Raw genomic sequence first — 26,086 nt, 5'->3', positions numbered from 1 at the left:
AGAGGCCCCAGAAGGCCCCTAGCCAAGCAGGCTTTAGAGAAGGGGATGATGAGGGGGTCCCTGGGGAAAGTGAGAGCTGTGCGTTCCCAGGGGCAGCCTGAGGGTTCCTTGTCTATGTGGAGGAAAGGTTTGGTCACCTGTAGATCCAGAGCTCCTGTGACCTCCCTCATCCTTCCTTCCTCTCTGGATCGCTCTCTGTGGAGCAGCGCAACACGAACAAGATGACAGTGGCCTGAGAGCATTTCCCACCAAGACTATCTTTATTCACAATTAATATGCCTAACTCCAAAGGTCCTGCTCCCACCCACAGCTGGCCACACCCACCTCCCTAACCCCCCACAATCCCGCACCCTCTCCCCTCTCTGGTGGTCCTGCCCTCTTTCCCTTCCCCCCACATCATCCAGGGTCAGCAGTGAGATGACGAGGAGCCCCTAGGCTCCCCTGGAGTCCGCCATGGAGGGCCGGCCCAGCTGTCCCCTACTGGATGCAGTGCTTCTTCTTCCTCTTCCTTCTCCTCTCTGTGACAAATGGGTCACGATTTCTCTTTCTCAGCTGTGAGGGTTGAGCCAGCCCCAGAGCCAAACCTGGCCTCCCAGACACCCCGAGGTGAGCCAAGGGGATGGGCAGCTTCTCAGCAGCGGCTGGGCGTCCACACAGAGCCCACTTCCTCGACTTGGGAGCGGCTGTTGGAGCTGGGCTGAGGCCTCTTCTCTGAGGGGAGGGGGCGTGGGGAGCACTCCAGGCCCCCCAACCTCCAGGGGAGGCCAGGCCTGAGGCATGGGCAGGAGTCTGGGACAGACTGAAAGGCCGCATTCTGTGCTGAGTGCCCACAACGAAGATCATCCCAGGGAGCTTCACCTTGTCTTCACCGGACCCGTCCTTGGGCCTTCGGGCGTCCCGAACAGGAGAGGCCTCTCTGAGAACAGACGCATCCCTGGGTTCCCGTAGAGGGGCAGCGTGCCTTTGACCCTGGGGAGGGGAGGGCCGTCCGGCCCGGAATGGAGAGACCTCCTGACGTCCTCGAGAGGGAACAAAGACTTTGGGCCTGCACAGGCCAGTGTCTGTTTGGATGAGCCTATGAGGAGCCTCAGAATCAATCTCTGGTGGGCAGGCTTCATCACTGACCCCTAGATGGGGGTCTTGGTCATGCCTCTGGGCACCTTGGCCGGCGTCGGACTCAGAGGGACTTGAGCGCATTCCGGGTGCACTGTGACTCGGGGCTGCCCGCACACCCTCGTCCTCTTTCAAGGCCAGGAGTCGTTTCTGCACCAGCTGGTAGGAGGGAGGAGGACAGTGTTGGCTCCACACACACGTGTGAGAGGAGGAGCCCTGGGCAGTGGGACAATGGCCCTGTGGGGAGAGGAGGGGACGGGGGACCCCAGGACTTGAATCCAAATACAGTCACTGTGGCATTCTTGCCATCCTCCTGCACCTTATTCCAGGCTTTGTGCCCTTCCTTCCCCTCCCAGCTCCCCATCCTCTCCTTCCTTTCACCCTGCACTGCACCCATCCCAGAACGGGCCCTTCCCCATGCCAGGCCTCTCAGGCAGGGGAGGGATGGACAGCGCCATGTGGCCCTCCGATTCTGGGGCCATACCTCTCCCCTGTTCACTGGGGTCCCTCCGTGCCCTGGTCTTCCTGGGTGTCCCTTGTCTCCCTTGTTCTACCGGGGATCCCTCCATCCTCTGGCTCCCCTGGGTCATCTGGGTTCCCCTGTCCCCTGGGGTCTCCTTCCCTTAGGGTCCCCTGGCTCCCTGAGTGTCCCTCTACCTCCCTTGGCTCACTTCTTCGGGGGTGAGCCCTTCCTCCTGCTCCAGCTCCTCCACTAGGGCCAAGAGATCCAGCTGTGGGTCTGGGGAAAGCAATTCTGCCAGGAATCGAGGGTGAATGACTGCCTCCACCTCGGACAGAAAGAAGAGGCTGTGAGCATCCTTGGCCAGGAGTGGCCTGTGAGACAAGAAGACCCGGAGGGAAAGTGAAAAGCAGAGACCCACCCCACTCCCCTCCACAAGGCGGGGATGTTCAGAACACACACACACACACACACACACACACACACACACACACACATGCACATACACACACAAAAGAGCACATACACAGACACACAAAGGCATACACACAGACAGACACAAACACATACACACATACATCTGCGAAAACCTCCCCTAACACCAGGCTCAGGAACAAGGAGCTGAGCTTAAGTCCCAACGGCCTGAGCAGAACCCAGATCTTGGGTGCTGAGTGTTCTATGCCCTGGCATCTTGTAGACCCCAGGCTCCAGGCCTAGCCTACCGTGGTGACAAAGTCCTCCCGGGAACACAGCTTGTCAATATAGCTCAAGAGGCCCGGGTCCGAGTAGATGCCGTCCTCTTCCTGCTTCAGCTCATTTCCGTCCTCTCCACCTTCTGCATCTGACTCTCCTGTGGCTGAGTGGACGGGCCCCACCAGCGCATCCATGATGTCCATATACTCCCTCACAGCCTCGGGGGGAATCTCCTCGGGTGCCTCGGCCTCCGGGGGCTGCTGGGACTTTGGGCGGGAGGGCTGGGCCCTGGGCCCGGACATCCTGGGAGCACAGGCTGAGGCAGAGAGAGAGGAAGGAAAGGAAGGTGAGGGACTCCCAGTCCACCTCCTGACCACCGAGCGCACGTTGGAGAGGGCATTGTTTGGGGGACATTGCTGTGGGTGTAGGGGGGTCAGGACCACCTGAAGCCTCATGCACTGCTGGAGAGGGGAGGCAAGGGGGGCATCTAAGAGAGTCACAAGTAAGGAAGTGGGGAACCTCCAATTTTCGAGGGGTCTCCCCATCAAGCCCACTTCCTAGGCAGACTTTGTGTGGGGTCCTTTGACAGGGAGGTGTGAGAGTAGTTACAAAACTGACCAAGTTAAAACCCCATAGTGACAAAGGGCATCAGTGACCCCATCCCCCACCCCCCGTCTCGGTGGCTGTTTTGGTTGAAAGACCAGTGCCCCTGTCTTCATGGAAAAGGATCCACGTGGGGACAGTAGCCAACCCTAGGCCACTGTTACCTGTGCCTTCAACTCCAGTGGGAACCTGGGTGCCTGGCTGAAGGCCCACTTTCGGGGCTGGGGGCCCCTGAGGATCCAGCTTCGGTGGGGCTGGAGGAGGCAGGCCCTGCGCGCACTGCATCCACTGCCACTTCTGAATCTGCATCTCCTCCTCGACCTCAAATTCCATGAACCTGGGGGGTGACGGAGGCATAGGCCACCCTGAGAAAAAGGCCTGGGTTCTGGAGCCCAACAAAGGCAGCCAATAATGAGGGATTGGGAGAGGATGTGCCCTGAGGCTGTCAAGGCCCTGTGAGGTGCTGTCCACAGCAGAGAGCTGCTCCTGGAACTGATACAAGATCTGCGACCCTTCCTGCCTCACCAGCACTGGAGGCCATTCAACAGCATCGACCCAGGTCGCTGAATTGAACCAGGTCAACGGGACACGTGGCTGACCCAGGGGGCACCCTCCTCATGCCCCCCGTCCCCATCCAGAACCACATGAAGGGCTGACAGCCAGAGGCTGGAACAGGCATGTGTTCCCCACAGGGGTCCTTGCCCGAATCCAGGACCCTGGGCTAGGACTGAGAGTCCTGGAACATGGACCTGGAGACAGGGCCCAGGAGAGGCTGGACGACGTGGATGCTGAGCTTACAGGAGAGGCATTCCTTTCCTCTGAGAGGTGCTCGTTTGTTTGCTTTTCTTTGTTAAACCAAGGGGATTACCATGGAGCCAACAACGGAAGGGCCAGAGACCGTCGGGCTGACGACAGCTGGCTTCCCCAGCCTCTTCAGGGATGCCAGGGTACCCACTCAGGCCACTTTTCATGAGGAGAGGGGGTCCCAAATCTATGTCAGAAGCCACCAGCCACCCACCAATAAGGAAGCAGCAGGCTGGCGGTGGAGCTCTTTCCCCGGCTCAGCCCATATGGCCGGAGTTGGACCCCAACTGGACTCACAGCGTCACCCTGCCCCATCCTGAGACCTTCATGTCAAGGCAAGGGTAGGTCAAAATCAGGGGACAGCAGAGCTCCTGGTGGAGGAAGGACATAATACCCAAACTGTCAAGGTGAGGGAGGGGTTTCTGGAGGACAGTAGGTCCTCTGGGCTGCGGGGCCCATGTTCTTGGTGACAGCCCTTCTCCTTTGTCCTCTCTGATGAGCATCCCCATGGCCAGACACTCCCCTCACCCAGTCCCCTCAGCCTCCATGCAGCCCCTGGGCCCAGGACGCTGACTCACTTTTCTGCTATCTCATAGTAGATCATCCGGTCAAAGTTGCTTATGCGCTGCCATTCCTGCACGGCCCTGCACAGTCCCCACTCGAGCGTCATGGTGGGCTTCAGGCGGGCCATGGATCGAAGCACTGGGCTGTAAGACCTTGGGGTCAGTCTCCGTGCCCAGCCCAGCCCCCACCTGCCTGACCCCACCCGCCAATGTGGACCACACATCACTCAACACAGCATGACTGAGCAACAGGAGGGTGAGAGGCAGGTGTCTGGGAGGGCAAAGACAAGGCTTCCCGGCCACTGCTGTCACCGCCTCACACTCACTCGAGGATGACCATCCACTCCCAGGCTACAGCTGGGACACTGTGCCTTGGGGAGCTCTTTTCCTCTTCAAGGCTGCCTTTTCGTAAGAAAAATCACTATCATCAATGAGGCGTGGCATATGCCAGGCCATCTGCTAACACTTCATAGATTAGCCCAAGGAGTCTTCTGCCCGGTCCTCTGAGTGAAGTGTGACTGTCCCCTTTTTAGGAGGGACCGGAGGTTTAGGATGGAAATGCCTGTCAGGCTCACAGCTCTAGTGGGACAGAGCCCACGCCCTTAGGAGAGCTCTCCTGTCACCCTGTTCCTAGTGGAATTCTCCACAACAACGAAGTCGAGGCATGCATTAAGCGCTCTCCTGGGCCCCGCGCTCCTCCCCCTCCTCCGAAGTGACCTCCCCCGGCCACGTACACTCAAGTCCTGTATGAAAGGAGACGGCACCACAGGAGACTGCGGCATCCACTCCTTGGCTCCTCACCTTACAGCACGACCCTCTCTGACTGCAAGTCTTCAGTCCATATTACCATGAGAATCATGGAAGAGCAAGTTGGCTAGACTCTCAGGGTGGTGGGGTCAGGTGAGATAAGGCACATTTCAGTCATGATGTCATGGACTGGCAGACTCACCCATATGACCGACAATATGCCTTCTCATAGCATGGACATCGCCCTCAGACCTTGCTTCCAGTATCCCTAGAGACCTAACCTGCGAGTGCATCCCCAGGTCCTCTTTATCTAAAAGTTCCGATAAGCTCACGACCCCCTGAGCGTTCACTCACATGAGAAAGCAGGAAAGAGCTTCTGCATCAGGACTCTGGGGAAGGTATCTCCGCGCCAGTGGCTTGAGGCACTGCCAACGTCGGAAGTTACTGTACACGCTCTGGGGGATAGAGCAGTCACCCTGCGAGGTGTAGGGCTGGTTGGTGGCCAGGCTGCCCTCCCTGGAAGTGCCATGTGCCCATGGGCCAGAGTTCATTGGGCGAATAATAGGGACCAGCTGGGCAACTAGTGGTGGAGCTTGAGGAGGAAAGCCTGGGGTGCAGCCTCCCTTGCCAGCCTGAGTAACTCCAACAGCTGGAGCAGTCACAGTGGTCTCCATCGCAGGGTTTGTTACGAATACGGGTGCAGGACATGCAGCACTCCCACTGAGGGCTCCTGGAGCGCTCCAGGTGAGGGGGCCCTGAGTTATGATAAAGGTCTGAGTCTGGGGCGCCTCCACTGGCCTCCCTTGTGACGTGACTTGGACAGTGAGGTTGCAGGCCCCAGGGGCACCGGGTCCACGGCCACCATTAGCCACCAAAGGTGTCGTGGGGAAAGCTGGCAGCAGGCTGCTGCCAGGAGGGAATGCTGGGGTGATGGGAGGTGGCAGGTGCTGCCCCCAGGGTGGCCGGTGCTGGGGGCCAGGAATGGGTGGAAGAAAGGGCACTGCCGTGAAAATAGACAAGGAGGCACCAGGGTTCATGATGACATCCGTTCCCAGCACTGGAGATGCTGTTGAGGCAAAGGAAAGGAGTGAATGGGGGAGCAGAATGGGCCAGTGGGACAGAGGCTTTCTGCGGCTTCAGAGTGTAATCTCCACAGGTGAGAGACACCTGGACAAGGGAAACTGCAGCGTGCAAGTGTCATCAACTGCTTTTCATGCCCTGACCTCCAGTTGAGAATTATTCCACTGGTGACCCCGCGCCCATCCACCAAGGCCCCTGACCCCTGCCTGCCGAGAAGAAATTGCCTCAGCAAGCACTCACTTGGAGAGCCTCCCTAAGGCAGCCCCTGGCAGCTAAGCCTCACAGGCTGTCTCCCAAGACCTGGAACTGTGTGCACATCCGCTCTGTGAGAAATGCCCCTCAGCTGGCGTACTAGCAGGTAGGGACCTCCTGCAAGGTAAGTTCTAGGCACCCAAAGGCACTGTGTAAAACATTAGGGCCCCACCTCCTCCTCAGTCCTCCCTTTCCTGACGCTCAGTATAAATCCCCTCTTTCTTTCCTAGCCTCACAAAACAAAACAAAATGCTGGTAAATATCTCTCTAATGGAATCGTGATACAAACCCATAACACTGGCCCAGAATGCACCTGCATCTCAGAACAACCCACAGCAGGTACGTAACCTGGGCCAGGTCCTGCCACCCCCTTCCCAGGGCCCAAAGTCACTGTCATCATTCAGGAGTTCTGTTCCTAGGAGGTGGGGGTGGTCTGAGAAGTAGGCACGTGTCCCTTAGATTCTGTCATTTCACAGCCAGTGATGGCTGCAGAGGAGTAAACAAGGGCCAGGGAATTGTTATGTTACATTGGTCGTGAGAGTACAGACTGCCTGTGGTCCTTCCCCTTCCAGCTCCCCATAACGGAGAGACAATCTGAGAAGCAGGCATAAGCCAGTTGCCACGGTGATCAAGTTCTCTGGAACACGTGCCTGTTCAGGAGAACAAGGTACACACCACGGTGCACCTAATTAACCAGAACAGGTGTCATAGGACGTTTAGTAATAATACAGAACGTCTTTCTGACCCTGGGCTACACTCCTTCCCCCTTTAAAAGAGGAAGCAGCCTTCATAGTCATTCCACCCGAAACAACCCCACTCCACATCTGTTCCCTGCCCATGAAGGAGTGACATGAAATATGAACAAACTCTTCCTCTCAAGGCAGCCTGAGGGTCCACCATGAGATACTGGACAAGATGAAGTAGGTCTGAAGTACTGCGATTCCACAAAAGGAAGAACAATTCAGAGCAACTCAGGAACCTGAGCCCTCTCTTGGCTGAAGTTACACGGTTGCCCATCCCCTGTTGAATCCAAGGCAACAGTTACCTGAACTGAGAAGTGACCTCTGGGCTGGGAGGAGTGGACGAGGTGTGGGCTGCGGCCATTTCAGTAACCTCCTGACTAGCTCTCGGAGAGGACACTTCACTACAGGTGTGGCCACACACAGCCCCATTGAAGAGTTTTCTCACCAAGACTATCTCTCCCCAGGGCCCCCTGAGATACAGTAGGCTCCTGTTCAAATCCCTTTGAAAGATATGGTGAGGCAAGCTTCAGGTATCTCAGGAACATAGTACAGGTCTAGGCTTTCCTCATGACCCTCCCTGTGTCACCACCAGGACATCACACAAATCCTTACACACACATTTCATAGTGGCTTGTCTCCTTTCTAGAAAGAATCAACCTGTCTGCTGCCATCCTTTCTCCATAGCCAGGGCAATTCCTCTTGATCTACCTCCAATGACCCCTCCTCCCCAGCACAGTCTCAGGTTTCTTCAGGCTCCCCAGTCTCCCCAGGTGAAATGTCCTTGTGTGTCCAGTGCTCTCTTCTCCCTCTACTTCAGTCCAACTATGTGCTCAGAGTGAAGTGTCACGTGTGAACCCGAAGGATGTGAGGGATGGCAGGGTCTCTGAGAACACATCCCCTGCCTATAGGCTTACCTCCTTCTGAAGCCACCCTGCAGGCTTGGGCACGGACTACTGCTGCCTGGTAGCATCAATGAGAAGAATCAAGACCAGGACCCAGAGAGTGACTTGCTTCATCAGATGGTCAGGATCCAAGTAAAGAGGGACAAGTTAGAATCTAAACAGTAGAATGTGGGCTAAAACATTCTGCAGTGGGGGAGGGGCAGAGGCCAGGGGGTTCTGGGTAGGGTGGGGTGGGGAGACACTCCATGAGGGCTGTGCCAGGTAGGCAAGAACTGGAAGTTCCTTCCACCTCCCACAGTGACAACACAATTGGCATGTGCCTCTTTAGGCAGTTTATAAACTGTTTCTTTGATTCTCGGCACAGAGTTTGGACATGACGGTCCCTTACTTTTACTTCTTTATCCATCAACCTAGTTTTGTGTCCCTCAACACACTCTGCTTCCTACCTGGCTCTTGACTTACTTCAACAGAGACTAGACTTTCTGAACAAAATACCCAAGTGTTAGTCTGATAAACATAAATAATGGCCACATGGAACTGAGTATTTGAAATTAGGATTGTCTCAGCAGATGCAGTGTCTTTGACTGCTGTATGTACATCACTCCTAAGGAAGTGGTCCTTGTGCTCCAACCAACATCCAGCAGGACCAGCCTTACTAATGATCCTTTGTGCTGGAAAGCCCCTGGCCATCAAAAAACTGTCATGCAGTCCCCATGTCCAAGACCAGAATTCACTAAATGTCTTTCTCATAGTATTCCATGGTTGTTAAAGATTTAGTTTTTTACCTTTTAAATGATTTTAGTATAATATTTTAAGCGAGTAACACCTTCTCATGATTCAAATTTAAATTGTGCAAAATGGACTATGCAGTGGCGAGTCCTCCTCCCACCTCTTTCCCCTGTCAACCCAATCTTCTTTCCCGGAGGAAACCAGTGTTTTACCCTTTTCATTAAAATCTTCCCAGAGATACGTCACGAAACTAAAAACGAATGCAATCTATTTTCATTTTTTAAAATGCCTTCATTTTTTTTCTAGTTGAAAATTCATATATGTTCCAATATATCTGAGGATATTTCCAATGATTGTCTTTGTATGGGTATTGTGGCTCCTCTGTTTCTGTACTAGATTCCTAGAACAAGAATTTCTACAGTCTCTTAAATTTCAAAGCACCTGAAAGAATAGGGTGGCTCGATCTAGTAAAGAAAAGTAACAAATGCCTAACTGAATTTGGTTTTTGAATTTCACATAAAAAATGAATTCGTTTTTAGTACAACTGTGTCCCATGCAGTATTTTGGACATAGTTTTACTGCAAATTCTTTCCCTGTTTATCTGAAATTTACATTTAACTTGAAATCTGTATTTTATCTGGCAACACTACCAAAAAATTAGAACATACTAAGCTATTATTAGTTACTCATCCTTATGAGAAAGAGAACTTGGAGTGAAGAGACTCAAGTGTGCATCTTGGCTCCAACACAAAACACAACTGTAAACATACACAAAATCTGTAGGCTCTTTGGATGAAATGGATTCGGAAGAGCCATCATATAGCACTGAACGTCTTGGCGTAGTAGGGGTAAGGACAGAAGTAAGGAACAAAAGGCAGAAAATCTTCTTCTCTTTCCTTATGTTAAAGGGACTAAACATCCTAGAGCCCTGGTTTTTCTAGGTGTTAAAATTCCACTACCCATGAGATGGATGTGCACCTTGACACAATGCCAAGAGTTTATCCACCAGTGTCCAATCCCCATTCATACAAACCCACTTCCATCTAAATCCTAGCCTGCAAGCCCTGCTTATAAGTTTGTTAATTTCCTGTTTGCATTACATACACTTGCTCTTTAGAATCTAGGCTCATCATTGCATATGGTCCCATCTGCATGGTAACCATGGTAGCATTCCTTTTAAAAAACTTGTTTGATTATTATTTTCATATTGAGAATCCATGTCAGTCAGTTTACCACTATCAAAATGATATGAAAGAGTATTCATGTTATGTGTTGTGAGAAGAGAGGACTGTTAGGAAACTTGTCAAGGGAGATGAAGGGTGAAAACCTCAGAGGATGGCAACCAAATCTCTTGGGAGACGAGATTCACTGACTGCTGTAGCAGCAGTAGAACTCCTACTGATTGTGGGGTGTTGGGGAAGGAAACAGGTTTAGAAGGACTGTTCCGCAGTGTGAAAAAGACTCCTGTTGGTGCTTAAGAAGTTCCTTGCCCCTTGTCAGGAAAACTGACTCAGAAGAAGATGAGAAGATAAGGTGAGAATATTTCAAGCAACATCATGGTGAACTTTATATCTAAAGAAACTCCTGTTGGGGACTGAAAAAAATAAACAATTTGTGAATATCGCTCAGTACTGGAGCTTTTATAATGAAGGAAAACTTAAATGATTTTCAACCAATAACTTCATACTAGAGGGACGGTGAGGCAAAATATTGTACCCAGGCACTCAAGAAAGTCAGGCTTCCTTGTTGCTTCCTCCCTTTGTTCAGTCATTCAACCAATTATTTACAATATTCTCACTCATAATTCTGATACAGTATTTGAAGGACTCTTCTCAAGGGCACTGATACAAAAATTGCGCTGTGCAAATTTAGCCAGTCCCAATTCTGCAATCACTTCTGTAATACTTCAAAATCCTACACCCCAGAGTCAATCAAATTAGCCCAAATGTAATTTGGGAAGACCAGTCACAGAAGGGAGTATCTAAAAGTCCTTTGGATCATGATCTCTATTCCTGCACAGAGGCTGGGGGCAGGCATTGACTACTGAGAAAAAACATCTCTGGACATGCATCACAAGCCTCAGAAGACAGTTCATCTTCCACTCAATCACGAAACATTAAAGAAACAAAGAGATACCATGTTTGTGTCTTATGGAGTTTTCAAGTCTCTGCACTTGGAGGCGCTTAGTGCTGTTAGATGTGAGGGGTCTTCAGAGGCATCCTGTTGAGTGAGAAATGCTCTAATCTTGCAACTGACAAAAAATAGGATCTGATGATTGAAGTTTCTTTGGGAAGTATTACAAAGGCAGGTCAGTAAGTTGATCCTGCTACTATTTTTGTTCTTGTTGTTTTTATTGTCAACTGAAATTCTGCAAGATATTATAAAAAAGGTGGAAGGGAAATTAAAATTGTTCCCATACTACCTGCTGTGTTGAAATTGGCCCAGATGGTCAACTCTTTCTCAAAATTATTTTTTAAAAAAACCCAAAACCCTACAAAGGAAACACCTGTGAATCAACATTTATTGAACAACCTCCATGTATTAAATACACTGAGAAAAAATATTCTAGAAGAGTAAATGCGTTGGAGAAACTCTAGGAACGGAGTCAGGAGACAGTATCTTAAGAGTGTTTCCCAGGTCTGAAATTCTTTGCTAGAATTGTTCTTTAAAAGAAACTTCAGGCTTGCTAGGAAAAAGGACCTACTGTTTTTTGAAAGGCATAAACAAGAACCAAGGAACTGCAGTCCAAAGGGCATGAAAGCACTTGCCCCAATTTGAGGCTACTGTGCTTACAGCGGAGCTCTCCAGAACTCTTTGTAGCTAAGTGCATGGGTTTCACGTGTGCAATATAAAAATCACGAGTGCACATCTCACAAGAGCTGGTTTGAAGAACACGAAAGTTCCCGGCGGGGAGCGTCGCCAGACAAGCTCCGCAGCGTGCCCGACGCTCCATTTCTCTCCTCTCCTGCAGAGACCTCTTGGAACAGATGCCCGCGCGCCCCGCGCCTGCACGCCTGCGCACGCCCACTGGGCGCGGGGCTCTCGGGGACGCCGAACGCAGTCCACTAACGGCTCCAGGCATCTGTTGGGACAGTCTGCTCCGGAAGACAGGAGCGCATGCGCAAGCGCGGACGGTGGGGCCCGAGCGGCAGTCCGGCGGGGGCGGTGCCTCTCGTGGCGGCCTCTAGTATCAATTATAGAAATCCTGAGGTAAGGGGTACGGGGACTTTTCACCCCTCAGCTGTCACCGCTCTGCGCTGTTGTTCACCCTGTGGGTTATCTGTGCCCTTGTCCGTGTAAGGAGACTCGCCACAATGTGGATTCACGCCCCCATAGAGCTCGATTCCCTTGAGGTGTTTACCCCAGGGTTATTGGCACCACTGGGGAGCCGGCTGCATGAAGGGTTCAGCGACTGCGGGGCCTACAGTGGGAGGCAAATAGTGTGTGCGAGCTATTAAACAGGTGCCGTTCTAGTCTGCGCCTTGTGAAGAGTACAAAAGCTAGAGGGAAGTTCTTGCGAGTTGAAAACCGTCATCTGGTTCCAAAGGTGTAGCTCAGGTGATTGGAAAATGAGTGAAGATCGAAGGAATACTCTCATAGTTTCACTAGTGTCTTCCTTCTTATCATAAAAACATCAATCAACACTTATGTTCAAACTGCATTCTTTTGTCAGTGATGGGAGCAGCTTTGCTGAATGTGGTAATAAACATGTATTTGTAGTCTGATGTCAAATCATGATTGATTTGCAAGCATAGATGGGGTCTGTACATATTTAATTGGTTGGTGGGAATCTGATATGTAGTCAAATGTGCGGGTTGGTTTTGTCTGTGCATATTTGACTTTGAAGGGAGGTCATGCCTGCGTTTTTGTGAGAGTGTGTAAGAGTGAGTGCTGTATTTGGAGAGTGTTGAGATGTGACACAGGCATACTCAAGGAGTTGGTGGTTAGGTGTTTGTAACTTGGTGTTTGGGGAATATGTTTACATGTGTTCTTTTCTCCTACGAATTTGGGGATTTGTGTGTGTCTAATGGTGGATTTGGAAGGATTATCTGCCTATGCATAAGGGCAATGTCAGGAAAAGTAGTGGTGTATATTACTTTGGGTGTCCAGTCTGTTTATTTTGTATATTTGGGGAACATAGGCTGATCATTTGTGTATTCAGGGCATGTTGTATGGTTATGGGGTGTTTGTGTGTGTGCATTTTCAGGAGCTGTCTATGTATATTTGGATGTGTAGAGGGCAAGTCTGTGACTATTTTATGGGACTAGTGGATGTTGTATATGTAGGTATGTTGTGTTTGTATGATTCTGTATTCTGCAAGATGGCAGAGTTAATTCTGTGTGAGAGGTTGGGAATGTGGGGTTATGTATACGCCAGTAGTGTGGTACTGTATGTGTATTTGGAAGAAAGGGCGTATAGGGTGATATTATTGCATATTTGTCGTGTACTGGGTAATTGTGGTGCTCTTTGGGACTTGTGGAGAGTTGTGTGTTAAATGAGTGTGTGTGTGTATTCAAGGGGCATGGCCACTTGGAGGAATATTTGCTGAGGCTGTGCATTTGTAATTTTCAGTAGGAGCCTCTTAGGCTTATGTATTTTGGGAAGTGAGTATATGTGTATCTGATAGAGAGGTGGGGTTCTATGTTTCCACAGGGAAGATGGACAATTGCATTTATATGTATTAGAAATATGTGATACCGGTATTTGTTAGTACTTGCATATGTGTGAGCTGGCTCCTGATAGCTAGGGATAAGTTGATATATGGAAGTTGTTTCATAAATGGTTTGCTGGAGATATTTCCATGTATCTTACTTGTGTATTCTAATCCGTGTATGTGTCCATCATCAGGTGCATGCATTATCAAAGTTTGTTCATAAGGTATGGAGTTGTTAGCAGTATTCAAAGTGTATTTCTTTGGTGAATGCTAGGGTGTTTATACATGTGTTTGGTAGGAGTAAGAGGTGGTCTGTCTATATATTCAGGGTGAGGGTAGAAATATATATATATACACACACACACACACACACATATACAGTTTATATGTTGGGGTAGTGGTGGGGAGCTTGTATTCTGGAGAGGTAGCATAATGTATAGTGTTTGGGAGGGGATCCATATGTTCAGGGGTTAGGAATATTTGCATGTGTGTGTCCATAGGTGTGTGAGAATTGTGTATGTGTATTAGTAAGACTGCAGAAGTTGTCGGTGTTTTTCTGTTTTGAGTGTGTCTGAGCATTTGGGGTGTATACTCATGAGGAGTTTGTGGGTGTGTGTATTTGTGATTTGTGCGTATATCCGGAGGCTTAGAGTCCTCTATGTGTCTATTTTGAAATGTAATGCCTGAAGAATTTAGTGGTGTTGCTTGTATGTGTGTTGTCAGTATTAGTGAGGTGGACTTGTATGTACAGTTGACCCTTGAACAACACGGGTTTGAACCACACGGGTCTACTTATAGTGGATTTCTTTTTCAGTAAATACTACAGGACTACTACAGGATCCATGGACACAGAGCCACTGCATGGAGGGTTGGTGCCCTAACCCCCAAGTTGTTCAAGCGTCAGCTCTATTTGCTAAGTATAGGTTATTTGTGTCTGTGTGTGTATTTGAGTTCCTGGGGCTTCTGGGGTATGTATTCTGGGGGATGTGAGAGTTTAGTTTGAGTGTTTGGGAACCAGTAGACTGTGTAGGTTACGTGTGTGTGCAGGAATCCTGCAGTATATATATTTTAGGGCCGTGGAATCTCATACGGGTCTGTTTTGGCGTTGTACATGAGACAGTTGTGTACTTGGTGAGCCTGTGTGATTAGGTACTAAGTGTGTACATCTGGATGGTGTATTGGTTGCACATGTTTGTTTTCAGGCCCATGTTGTGTGTGTATATATAGTTGTGAGGGTGGAATGTGAATATTCAGTGTGAGTAAGGTTTTTTCTGTAAAAGTTTAGGTAGTAAGAGGTGGTCTGTTTGTGTATTTATTCAGGGTGAGGGTAGAAATGTACGTGTGTGTTCAGGATATATATATATATGTATATGTACAAACACATATGTATATGTGGTAACCTTTTGGTTATATATCTGTTGTGGGGGTTGAGGGTTCTACTTGGGGTATAAGTGGATTCTGTGCACATATTCATAGGAAAAGGTATGGCATGTGCTGGAACTGGTTCATACTATCTTGGGATAGTCAATGGTGCATATCTCTTCCCAGGTCTGTGTTCAGTGATGTCAGGTGGGTAGCTTTAAACTGGTCATGCTGGGAATGTTTATACCATGTAGATAGTATAAATGAAGTCTTTCCCACCTTTCTCAGAGAGCTTTTTATCAAGCACTTACCAGCGTACCACTGGTGTGTGTGTTTGGATGTATGTGTGTATGAAGCAAGAATATTTGGGCATCGGTGGTTACGTATGGGACACTCATGTGAATTGTGAGTGGGGCATCTGGGGCTATGGGCCCTTGTATATGTGCATTGACCCTGGTAATTGTGAATCATTGTGTTGCTCCTATCCTGTTCTTTAGGGCCAGAGAATCCCCATAAATGTTGTTGATTCCCAGTAGAAATCATGCAGATGGCTACAGAGGTGTCTGTACCTTAGGCAGGTGGACACTACTTCAGCATTTGTGTGGTCCTAGCATCTGGGTCCCTAGAAGGGTGGGCCTGGTGGGCAGATGGCCATGCAGAGCAGAACCTTCACAGGTGTGTTGTTGGCGTGACAGGCAGCAGTCAGAAAGTCATGGGGCTTCCTGGATAGGAGGACAGATTACCAAGGGCTCTCCCAGGAAAAGCCTCTGAGAATCAGGTGGACAGCTACATGTGTTATTGGCTCTTCTGTGGCACAGGTGATGTGACAGGGCAGCATCTACATGGGGTCCAGAGCCATGTGTCCCTCAGCCCAGCTGTCCCAGGGTGGTGGGAACTGTTGCATATCAGGCTGGTCAATTGTATCACTAGGTGTCAACCAACCTGTCTCCATGGAAACCTAAGTCCTGAGGGATAGGCAGGGGCTCCCCACCTCTATACTCCTCCCCACCACTGATCCCTCTAGGGATCAGTGAGCTGACAAGGACAGAGATGGGGAGGCTTTGTCCCTGAGGGAGAGTTGGGGCTGAGACCTGGAGAGCCTTGGGAGTCCCACTCTGAGGAGATATGGCTCTGATGTTCCCAAACCCATTAGACATGTTCTCTGTTCTTTTCTGAAGGCTCAAGATGCTTTTAGCAGTGGGGAGCTTATCTCAGTTTCATGTTTCTCTGATAGGATGAACTGACTTTATTCACTATTCCACATCGAGCTGCAAACCCATCAGAGGGAACCATGTGATCATTGTAGCCACCAGCTGACCCTACAGCCACCTTGTGCCTCATTTGGACCCACCCAAGAATTTCTGAGCCTTCTTTCTGGTGAGTCTTGTGGCCTTTTCTTCCTCATTCTGAATCCTCCTGCCAATAAAACATGCTGTGAAATTAGAGGGAGCTCTCATGCTGTGTCACTCATCATCAATTACCCCAAGAGGAAGAGGTCATTTACTGACCCCAAAGAGGAAGTGCAACCACCTTACTACCCCAGCTGGAGGAGGGAAAACTTCCTTCCTGGCCAGCAACAAGAAATAGAAAATAGAAATAGCTAATAGAAAATTCCGCAGTTTAGCCAATGAGAAGCAATTGTCACCTGAAGTTTCACTTTCCTCCAGTGAACTTTCATTTTTTTCCCTTGATGATGACTTTCTTTCGTTGTCACACCCTCCTTACTATAAAAGCCTTCTGGGACTTCCCTGGTGGTCCAGCAGCTAAGACTCCGCGCTTCCAATGCACGGGGCATGGGTTCGATCCCTGGTTGGGGAACTAAGATTTCCACATGCCATGTGGCATGGCCAAAAAAAAAAACCCTTCCATGTTGTGTAACCCGTTGGAGTATCTCCCTTTCTATCAGATGAGATGCTGCCTGATTCATGAATCATTTAATAAAGCCAATTTATTCAAAATTCAAAGTAAATTTACTCAGTTAAATTTTGTTTTTTAATACATTGGTGGCATGCAGAGGTGGCCACTAACAGTTTAATATGTATGCCTCCAGAAATGTTCTGTATAAAAATATGTATGTGCACTTTTCTAAAATCCACTCTCATGATTGGTACTGCTAACAGGATGATTTTATGATTAAGTGCTTATCATTTTAAAAAGAAAAAGATAAATATATTGGTGGCAGTGATGGGATCTGAAGCAAATTTTTGATAACATCTGGAACAAGGAGAAACAGGTGTGATGCCCACATCTTCTTTGAGTTCCCTATCTTTCTTGCCATTCCTGAAGGTTGTTGGTAAACTCCTCTTGGATTGAGCTCCAGTCTCTTTGTTTTTGTGCTCCCAATCTAATTGGCTTTCATTTACAGGGCAGGTCAGTTTGGCTGGTAAAGGATTCTCCCTGAGGCCAAACCCCTAGCCTTTCAGATGGAAATTCCCAGGACACAGTAACATCTCTTGGTTATTGCCAGTATATTTTTGAGCGGTAAACCCTAGCCCCTAATTTTGTTCCCTGGATTCCACATTGGGCACTGCTGACAGTGTAGTCTGCACTTGCCCATCTGTTTGGAATCAGCCCCCAGTTTCCATGCTTGGAACTGTTGGTGGCAGCTATAGTTCTCCAATTTGTTTGGAATCAGTTTGCAGTCCCCATTCCTTGGGATTTGCTGGTTGGATCTTTTTCCTCAGTCCAAGGATCCCTGGTAATTGATGGTGGTGCATACCAGCCCTTCTTTTGTCCAGGACATAGTAACATCTCTTTGTTACTACTGATATATTAAGGTGCAGTTTTTTTTGTGTGTTCTTTTGGGTTGACAAAGGCTAGCTAAGGAAGTGATATCCTTTATCGCCAAGGGTTAAGAATGCCAGCTTCTGGCACACCTGCTTATTTTATATTTAAGAAGTATTGTCCTGGAGGTTGTAGATATTTAGAAAGATGGCAAAATTATACTAATATTGATCTAGAATTACAGTGGTCATTGTGGGGCATGTTCCAGTTAGACAAGATTGTTCATTTAAGGAAAACACTAGAGAGCAAGGGTTCACAAATTGGACAGGGAGAATGAGATGCCTGCTTTAATTGGTATGTAAAAGTTTACAGATGGTTTCAAGATTCCAAAATAGCTTCGTTTAGAGACTTAGAACAAAAAGCTAATGAAAAATTAAAGAGACAAAAGGTACCTGAAAGAAAAGACCATAGGACAGATGTGACTGCAGACTTATCTCCTACTGTCCCCCCCTTTCCTTTTTCACCTGAGTACTCTTGTTGTACTAATTTTGTGTCTTAAATATTTTTCTATTCCAAAGAGAATATTTAACAATTGCCATTTAAAGTAAAACTACCTGAGGTTACAGGTGAGCCCCCTCAGGTGTCGTTTACCGCTTGGTTAAAGACTGAACTGAGAGCTATAGTCAAAGAATTCTCTCAACCTAGGGAGGAACCCCCAACAGTTATTGAAGAATTTAGAGTCACTGTCAGGTTGTATGTCCCCAGACTGCTAGATCTTTATCCGCTTGTACACGTGTTGGTAGGACTGGGGGAAGCCCCAGAATGGATGCGGGAAGCAAAATGACATAATCCCTAGGATGATCTTCAAGATCCTCAACCTGAAAAGGCTTGCAGAATAACAAGTGACCTTTTATAAGCTATTCCTAAAATCTTCCCTGCTCACACTTGGTCTATTATTAATTGGCCTAATAATGATTGGTCTATTATTCACTCATTCAAACAAAAGAGGGGTGAATCTGTGCAAGACTTTGGAGCCAGTTTGGAAGCTCGCTTTTTAAAGCAGTTGGTGTTCCAAGGAATGAAAAGGCCACTCAGCCTGCTTTAACTGCCCTTTTTGTAAACGGATTATATTCTGAGATTAGTGGATTGATAAAAAGGCAGAAAATAGGGTGGGAGGCTGTAGGCCTGAGTGAACTCGTGACTATAGCTGAGCATTTTAATAGGACCCTGGAGCCAGATCACAAACAGAAATCTACCAAGCTCATAGCCTTACAGTTACAACAGCTCTAAGGCAAGAGACATAAAATAACACCTGGGCATCCCCCATTAAAATCTCCTAGGGGTCCATGATCAATTCGATGACCCAAAGTTGATGTTTCATTTGTAATCAGTGAGGACACTGGAAGAAAAGGTGTCCTCAAAGGTCCTATGCAGACTCTTCACAAATGCTCTCATATCTGTGTCAAAGGGAGGGCCCCCCATGACCCTCTCCCAGAAGTTCTCTGGTAAACTATTACCAGCAATTACCTTAAACAGCCCAGAGGAAAATGTAATGAAAAACTGCCAAATTTTAGTTGATACTGGAGCTATGCCTTCTACTTTAAACCCTACTCTCATACTTCACTTTGAAATCTACATTAAACCCTAACCCTAACTGTAAACAGAATTACCTAACCCTGTAACACCCTACCCCTAGCCCTAACCAGAGCTGTGCTTTCTACTCTAAATCGCACCCTCAAAGAACAACAGGTCCCTCTGAATAAAGAGGATGTTTCCATAGTGGGAGTACCTAATACAGTTCAGAGAGAATTTTTATCTCCACCAAGATTCCTCTTCGCTATGCAGTATAGCCCCAGTTAATCTATTCGGTAGAGATCTCTTTTCTAACTTAAAAGGGCCAGTACATTTTGCCTCCAGTGGAGATCTCACCTTAAAATTTCCTGATCAACCTGAACCTGATCATTTATGTTCCTTAAAATCTGTCCTGGACATAAAAGAGGAAGTTCAACAAAAGTTCCCTAATTGGATGGAGATGCCTGCAAAGGGTCGGCCTGGTGGACAGATGGCCATGCAGAGCAGAACCTTCACAGGTGTGTTGTTGGCATGACAGGCAACAACTCCTGACAGTGTTAACATCAGAAGAATAAAAAAATGCAAACCTGTAAAGATTCAGATAGATGTAGCTAAACCTCTCTCTAGGTTTCCTCAGCAACTATTAAAGCCTGCAGTCATACAAGGTCTCATACCTATTGTAGAAGACTTAATTGCCCAGGAGGTAATCATTCCTGTACTCGTCCCTGCAGCATGCCAATCTTGCCTGGTTGGAAACCTGGCAGGATGGCGATTTGTCCAGGGCTTGGGAGCTGTTAATCAAAATAGTTTTTCCCTGTTTTCCTGTTGTTCCAAACCTAGCCACCCTTCTGTCACAAGCTTCAACTGACTTGAAATGGTTTAGTGTTGGAGACCTTTGTTCACCTTTCTTCAGCATCCCGGAGACTCAACAGCCAATATCTATATGCCTTTACTTGGAACAGTCAACAGTATACCTGCACTTTTATGCCTCAAGGGTTCACTGGGACCCCTTCTTTTTTCTCCCAAGTACTTCACCAAGATTTAAGTAACCTCTAGTTCCCTGAGAAATCAACCATTTTACCATATGGAGATAACCTCCTGCTGTACTCAGCTACTGTAAAGATTCCATAAGGCATTCATAAAAGATTCCATTTATTTGCTGCAACAGTTAGCTGAGAACGAACACAAAGGAAAAATTACAATTATCTCTAGACGCTGTTCATTACCTAGGACGTAATCTAAGCACTGAAGGAATTCAGCTATGTCCAGAGAGAATTAGGCTGATTCAGGAACTTCCTAGACTCACAACTAAGTGCTAGCATTGTGGATTTCTAGGTTTAGCTGGTTATTGCAAGCTCTGGGTTCCAAATTTTTCTGTTACCTCTTCCACTCTATGAACTTATTAAAGATGTAGTTCCTGAATCCTTTGCTTGGGAAGATAAACATAAGCAGGCTTTTATAAGGCTAAAACAAGCACTGCAAGAGCTGCCTGCCTTAGGGTTACCCAAATGATCAGGTTCAGGTTGATCTGGAAACTTTAAGGTGAGATCTCCACTGGAGGCAAAATATATTAGCCCTTTTAAGTTAGAAAAGAGATCTCTACCTAATAGATTAACTTCAGGTTATTGAAAACGTTTTACTTTATTTGTGCATAAAAGGCATCATCAGGCCGCGCAGAACTGTGTGAGCATGGTAGTAAATGTAGGCCTATTGCCTGTTATAGCATGCATCTTGATTCAGATGCTTTTGCCTATCTCAGTTGTCTTCAGGTTATAGCCACAACTGCAAATTTAGTGGAAGCCTTGTCAGATTTGACTCTAGAAAATGAAGTTTATTTGCAAACTCCACACATTGTCCACAGTCTTCTTAAGGCTGAATTGACATTTCACTGCAAGTATCACTAGATTAACTTCCTGTGAAATCCTGCTTTCACCACCTAATCTTTATCTTAAACTTTACAATGTACTCAATCCTGCTACACTACTACCTCTGTCTCACAAAGGTGAGGGCCATGACTGCAAGGTAACAGTTTCCCATGGGAATTCCCTGGTAGTGCATTGGTTAGGACTCCTAGCTTCCACTGCAGGGAGCGTGGGTTCGATCTCTGGTCAAGGAACTAAGATCCCACAAGCCACGTGGCGCGGCCCAAAACAAAAACAAATACAAAAAACAAAAATAAAACAAACAAACAGAAAACAATGTCCCATTTCTGACAACGTGTCCTGAGTAAAGATGTTACCAACTCCAAGCTTGCTGGGCTTGCCGCACGATAGGCCATAAATCGGAGATGAGGTGTTGAGGCAAGGAATCTGACTTTATTCGGAAAGCTGGCATACCGAAAAGATGGCAGACTAAAGTCTCAAAATAACCATCTTATCGGGGTTTGGATGCCAGTTTCTTTTATAGCACAGAGGTGGGGAGGAGATGAGTAAATTAAGAAGGTAAAGTAAGGTAAAGTAAGAAGCCCATAAGTTTTGCGAATAGCCTCTGGAATGGCCAGCCTCAGGGAGGAGATGTGTTAATTTCTTCTTTTTTGCAGCCGTCCACAGGTGGACAGAGTCCATATGTTTCCCTGAACAAAGGCACTTTGGTTTAACATTCAGACAGAGGTACAGGGTTCCCCGAGGCAGGCCATTATGTACAGACAGTATCCTTTTAGTGAACAAAAGCAGCTGAAGTACTGTTGGAGGCCTGGTTACATACTGGGTACTGTAAAAGACACCAATCTTATAAAATAGACAGGATACAAGTAATGCAGCTAGTAACGTTAACAAAGACACAGTGCAGCAGGGAGACACAAAGAGCAAACAATCTGGAAACAAAGAACAATGATCAGTATAACTACTTGTAATCCAATTGCAATAGCGAGCGACCAGAGGTACCATAACTGATTTAGTGAGCCATCCGCTGTTTCGGTGTACCAGCAGTGCGTGCTTAGACATGCAGGGCTTAATCTTTGAGACAAGCATATTGCTACTGGCAGGATCAACCAGGTAGAGAGAAAAAGATAAATGTTTCAATTCTGCTTACAAGGATATAATTTAAGAAATTACTGTAAGTCATAATTAGTTTAAGGGGAGGGTTTTCCTTACACCTGGAAAACACAGATTTAAAGCAGTCATTTTTCAGGTAGAAACCATAAAAATTATAACCATAGTCACCAGTTTACCCAGTCATGTGCAACTAATTGTTTTTGTTAACAGCTTTATGAAGCCATCAGGTTTCCCATTAGAATTCTTCAAGTTGTTACCCAGTTCACCTTTATGGTTTGAAAACCAGCAACTTGTATTCATGCGAAGGTCCCTTCTATAACTCTTCTTGAAGAGGAAGCATTGTTGCAAAGGCATCAGAGTGAAGCCATAGCTGTGCACAATGGCGGAAGCCTTAAGGAGGCTCGTTCAAATCTGATTACAGTGCAATTGACAAAGCAACGTGGCTGCTGCAGTGACATGCGACACTTTCAGATAATAAAGGGAATTCTGACTGGTAACATTTCACCAGGCCATACCAGATCTTAGGAACTCCATCTAATCTGTAGAATACCTGTATCATTCGGCATACAATATAACCTAAGAAGATTTATTGCTTATTTGACAACACTTCCCGTGTAATTCAGCATACCAAGTCAACCTAATTAGTTAATATCTCTCTTTGGGGTGTTTCAGGGGCCCTTTGAAGCACCCCAGAGTTAGCTAGAGGTCAAAGGAACTTCATTATAATTTGATTTGGGAAGTTTTGTCAAAAAAATAAGAAAAGGGTTTAAAACAGTCAGATAGGATCACATGTCACTGTGAAACAATAGTTATTCACTTAGCCAAAGTAACAATAAAAGATTTCAAAGGCAAGTACAGAACAGATCTCTTAAAAGGTAGAAAAACTTAAAATCTGGTATCAAAGGCAGTCCAGAATCTTAAGAAACCTTGTCTTCTTAACAGAGGGAAAAGCGAAATTCAAGTTGTGCACCAGCTTACTTTTAAAATTTATTTACTCAGTTAAACTTATTTTAAACTTAGTCCTGACCACGTACAGAACTCTTTTTTTCAGGGTCCACTTTGCATAAACCTTCTGTCACATATTTTAGCACAATTCTGACTTTCAAGTGTTCAAATATCTGGAGAGATTAATTTTAAATAGGCCTTCCTAAAAGATAAGTATTTTAAAAAGCTCACCTAAAGCTCTTATCTCATTTGCATTTTCTTTCCTTAAAAGTTACTTCACATCAAGTTATTTCCTTGCTGAGATTTTGCAACAGATATAACAAGATTTTATTTATCTTATATTAAACCTAGGCACAATAAAAGTATTATACTTAATGTTGATGACTCTAACATCATGTCTATATTAATTAGATCAACAAACAAACGTTAAAACCAGGTCTTAATTAATACTGAATATTTCCCAGTTCACATGAACATGAAACTCATTTAGCTCAGTTTCTCTTGTATTTAGAATAGTTTGGTTTGTAAGCACTTAACTTTTCTTTAAGCCAATTAAATAGAGTTCATCCACAAATCAACCTCAGCAATGTAATCCAAAGACAAAGACACATACAAGGACACAAACAGTGACGTCATAGTTGTCATTTCAGAATTTCAGCACTGAGTCAGGTACTGCCATGTAAAACCCATCAGTTTACAAAAAGAGGTTGGATTCAAATTAGGTTAGGGCCTCGTGCACCAATCTCGTGAGGGGCTCTGGATTAGAACATCAGTATAGTGCCAGACGGTGCAAGGGGACACCAGATCTTGCCAGCAAAGACAGTGGGCAATAGCTGGGCTGTTAAGATAGCCAGTAGGCAGACAGGTTAAAACATACTGGGCGCCTTCTGAAGTAAAAGTAGACCGCAGCTGGGACTCCTTAATAACTGGTACTGAATAGAACATAATAGCTAGATTGTCACAGCAAAGTAATTCCCTGGAGCCCTTTGGATATCCTTAATGAACTGGACAATGTTGGAAATGGGAGCCGACCTAAAAAGTGGGGATCAGCATTTATATTTCAGTAGTTGCTTAGAAGGCACCACTCATTAATAGCAGGCTTTAATAGCAGCCAAATGGGGGAATTGAAAAGGAGAAATGGTGTGTTTAATGACTTCTTCTTTTTATAAATTCTGAATTATGGGCTGCAATCCCACAGCCCCCTGTCATACATGTTATTGGGGGATATTTACTATCTTAGGTGGCAGTCTTATGGGCTCCCAAAATTCAGCTTCCACCAGGAAGGCCAGGAATTTGGGTTTGTTCCAAATGGCGTTGAGTACATCAAGGCATCCATAGCTGTAACGGGAAAGGGTAGGGCCAAAGGGGCTACCACCACTAAAAGGTTTTTAGCAAAGATTGTTTCAATAGTAACATTCAATGGTAGTTGAACGCCTTCTACTCCCCTGACTACTATGCCTTGTAATCTAAAGTGTAGACCTTGCTTATAACTGGAGGGGTTCCCAGGAGGCACTGTAACTGGAGCTCCAGTTGTCAATGAGAGCCACAAGAAAAGTTGTTTATGTGTGTCCCAAGGATAATTAGAGAAGTACATGGGCAAGTGTCCCAGAGGAGGGCCACGCTCCAGGGATCTGCCAGGTCCCTAAGGCAGAGGCCTTGGCAGAGGTCAGGGTACAGGATTCGGAGAGGTGACAGCTACCCATCACTCCGGTCTCCTGAAGAGTCTGTAGCACCTGGGCAAAAATTTCTAACTTGTGCTTGGGCTTTCCCAAGGTTACGTCATTAGGGACCCCCGATCTCCAGAGCTGCCAGTACAGGGAGGTCTGCTAGTCATCTCACGAAGGATGGAGCTGTGTGATGGCACCACCCCTTGGTGGAGACCAGTAAGGGTCCCAGAAGTCTCTATATCCCTTAACTGTCCTCTCTTGGGTTCCTGGCCGATGGGGCAGCGGGGCCCGTGTGCCTTTACTGGCAAGCGAGATTTGGGGCTTCAGAAAAATTACCTTTTTCATATCTAGCTACAACATGGATGCAGTCCCATGCCTGTTGTACTGTATCTGATGTTTCTTTGAACTGTAACAGCATGGCTTTATAATTAGGGGGAACATCCTTCTCCCCCTTCCCTTGCACACATTTTTCTAGAAAAATTTGCCTTTCGATCATGGTATAGTTACATGTCTCTGTTTCTTGTTCATGCTGGTCATCCGATGTTTCGGTGCAATGGATGGTGACAGGGAACACCTGGAATGGAGTTTTCCTCTTCCCTGACTCATATGCTGCCACTTCCTGTTTAGGATGTCCCAGTCAGCCTCGGTGGGGTCAAGGGATGATTTGCAACAGCAGCAAGAAATGCAGCAACACAGGAGGCCCTTACCTCCGTGTCATTTGCCCGTTCAGGGTGCCATGATGCCCCTGGTAGAGCTGCCTCTATCATGGCTTAGGGCTGTGTGGGGAACTCTTGGATGTATGTTTAGGGTATAGGATGGTTTGGGGTAATAGTAAAGCTGTGTAGAGACTGTGTATGTGTGATCTGGGAAGAGACGAGGGGCATGAGTGCCTTTGTGGGTGTACGGTTGGTGTAGCATGGTGTGGCTGGGTGGTGGGCTGCTCCTGGGTGTTTTGAGGCTATGTGTGCAGGCATTTGAGAAGAGGTAGGGGTATGCATTTTAATGCTTTGTGTGTTGGATCTGTGTGTATTCAGAGTGCAGGGGTTATACACATGCTCATCCTGTAGGGTAAGAGTTCAGGGAGTGTATTTTTGGTGTGGAGGAATTTGTAGAGATTGGGGTTGTCAGTGTAAAGTGGGGTTGCTAGCTGTGTGTGTATAACCAGGGGATGTGACAGAGGCTGTTTATAGTATCTCAAGAGGAAGATGGGTGTATGTTTGTATTGTGGGTGTGAGGTCATCATGTGTTCTACGGGGAGTATTTAGGAAAAGGTTGGAAACATTGTGTCTCTTTGATGGTATTTTGTGTTTGTCTCACCTTCTGAGGCATTGCACATACGTGGATGTTGACAGCTCTGGGGGTACTATATGTGTTATATTTGGATGTGGGAGGTTGTGTCTTATATGAAGAAGTATGTGAGTTTGGTCTGAATGTATTTGGCTATTGTTGAAGGGTTTGTGTGTTTGCATTGAGGGGTTAT

At 46.9% G+C, this 26,086-nt stretch overlaps 1 protein-coding gene across 1 annotated transcript; it reads right to left on the bottom strand.

Moving 5' to 3' along the window:
* Positions 1 to 477: 477 nt before the first annotated feature.
* On the bottom strand, positions 478 to 25,373 carry LOC136125016 (NUT family member 2G-like). The gene is made up of 10 exons (XM_065879870.1): positions 25,314 to 25,373; positions 25,092 to 25,225; positions 24,172 to 24,277; positions 11,483 to 11,873; positions 5,338 to 6,049; positions 4,252 to 4,380; positions 3,067 to 3,206; positions 2,296 to 2,582; positions 1,785 to 1,901; positions 478 to 1,272 (listed from the first exon to the last, which is right to left on the bottom strand). Exons 1-10 carry the CDS (start codon positions 25,371 to 25,373, stop codon positions 478 to 480), a joined length of 2,871 nt encoding a protein of 956 aa, XP_065735942.1.
* Positions 25,374 to 26,086: the final 713 nt, after the last annotated feature.

Source organism: Phocoena phocoena, chromosome 6, assembly GCF_963924675.1.
Source record: "Phocoena phocoena chromosome 6, mPhoPho1.1, whole genome shotgun sequence".
In the NCBI taxonomy this organism is placed as follows: domain Eukaryota; kingdom Metazoa; phylum Chordata; class Mammalia; order Artiodactyla; family Phocoenidae; genus Phocoena; species Phocoena phocoena.
This window is presented reverse-complemented; position numbering and strand designations above follow the sequence as displayed.

Excerpts from the sequence above, each read along its gene's own strand:
- LOC136125016 (XM_065879870.1), bottom strand. The coding sequence starts at position 25,373 with ATGATAGAGGCAGCTCTACCAGGGGCATCATGGCACCCTGAACGGGCA. Across the intron at positions 25,226-25,313 it reads AACGGGCAAATGACACGGAG|GAAGTGGCAGCATATGAGTC; the intron begins GTAAGGGCCTCC and ends CATCCTAAACAG. Across the intron at positions 24,278-25,091 it reads AACTATACCATGATCGAAAG|CTATGGATGCCTTGATGTAC; the intron begins GCAAATTTTTCT and ends TTCCCGTTACAG.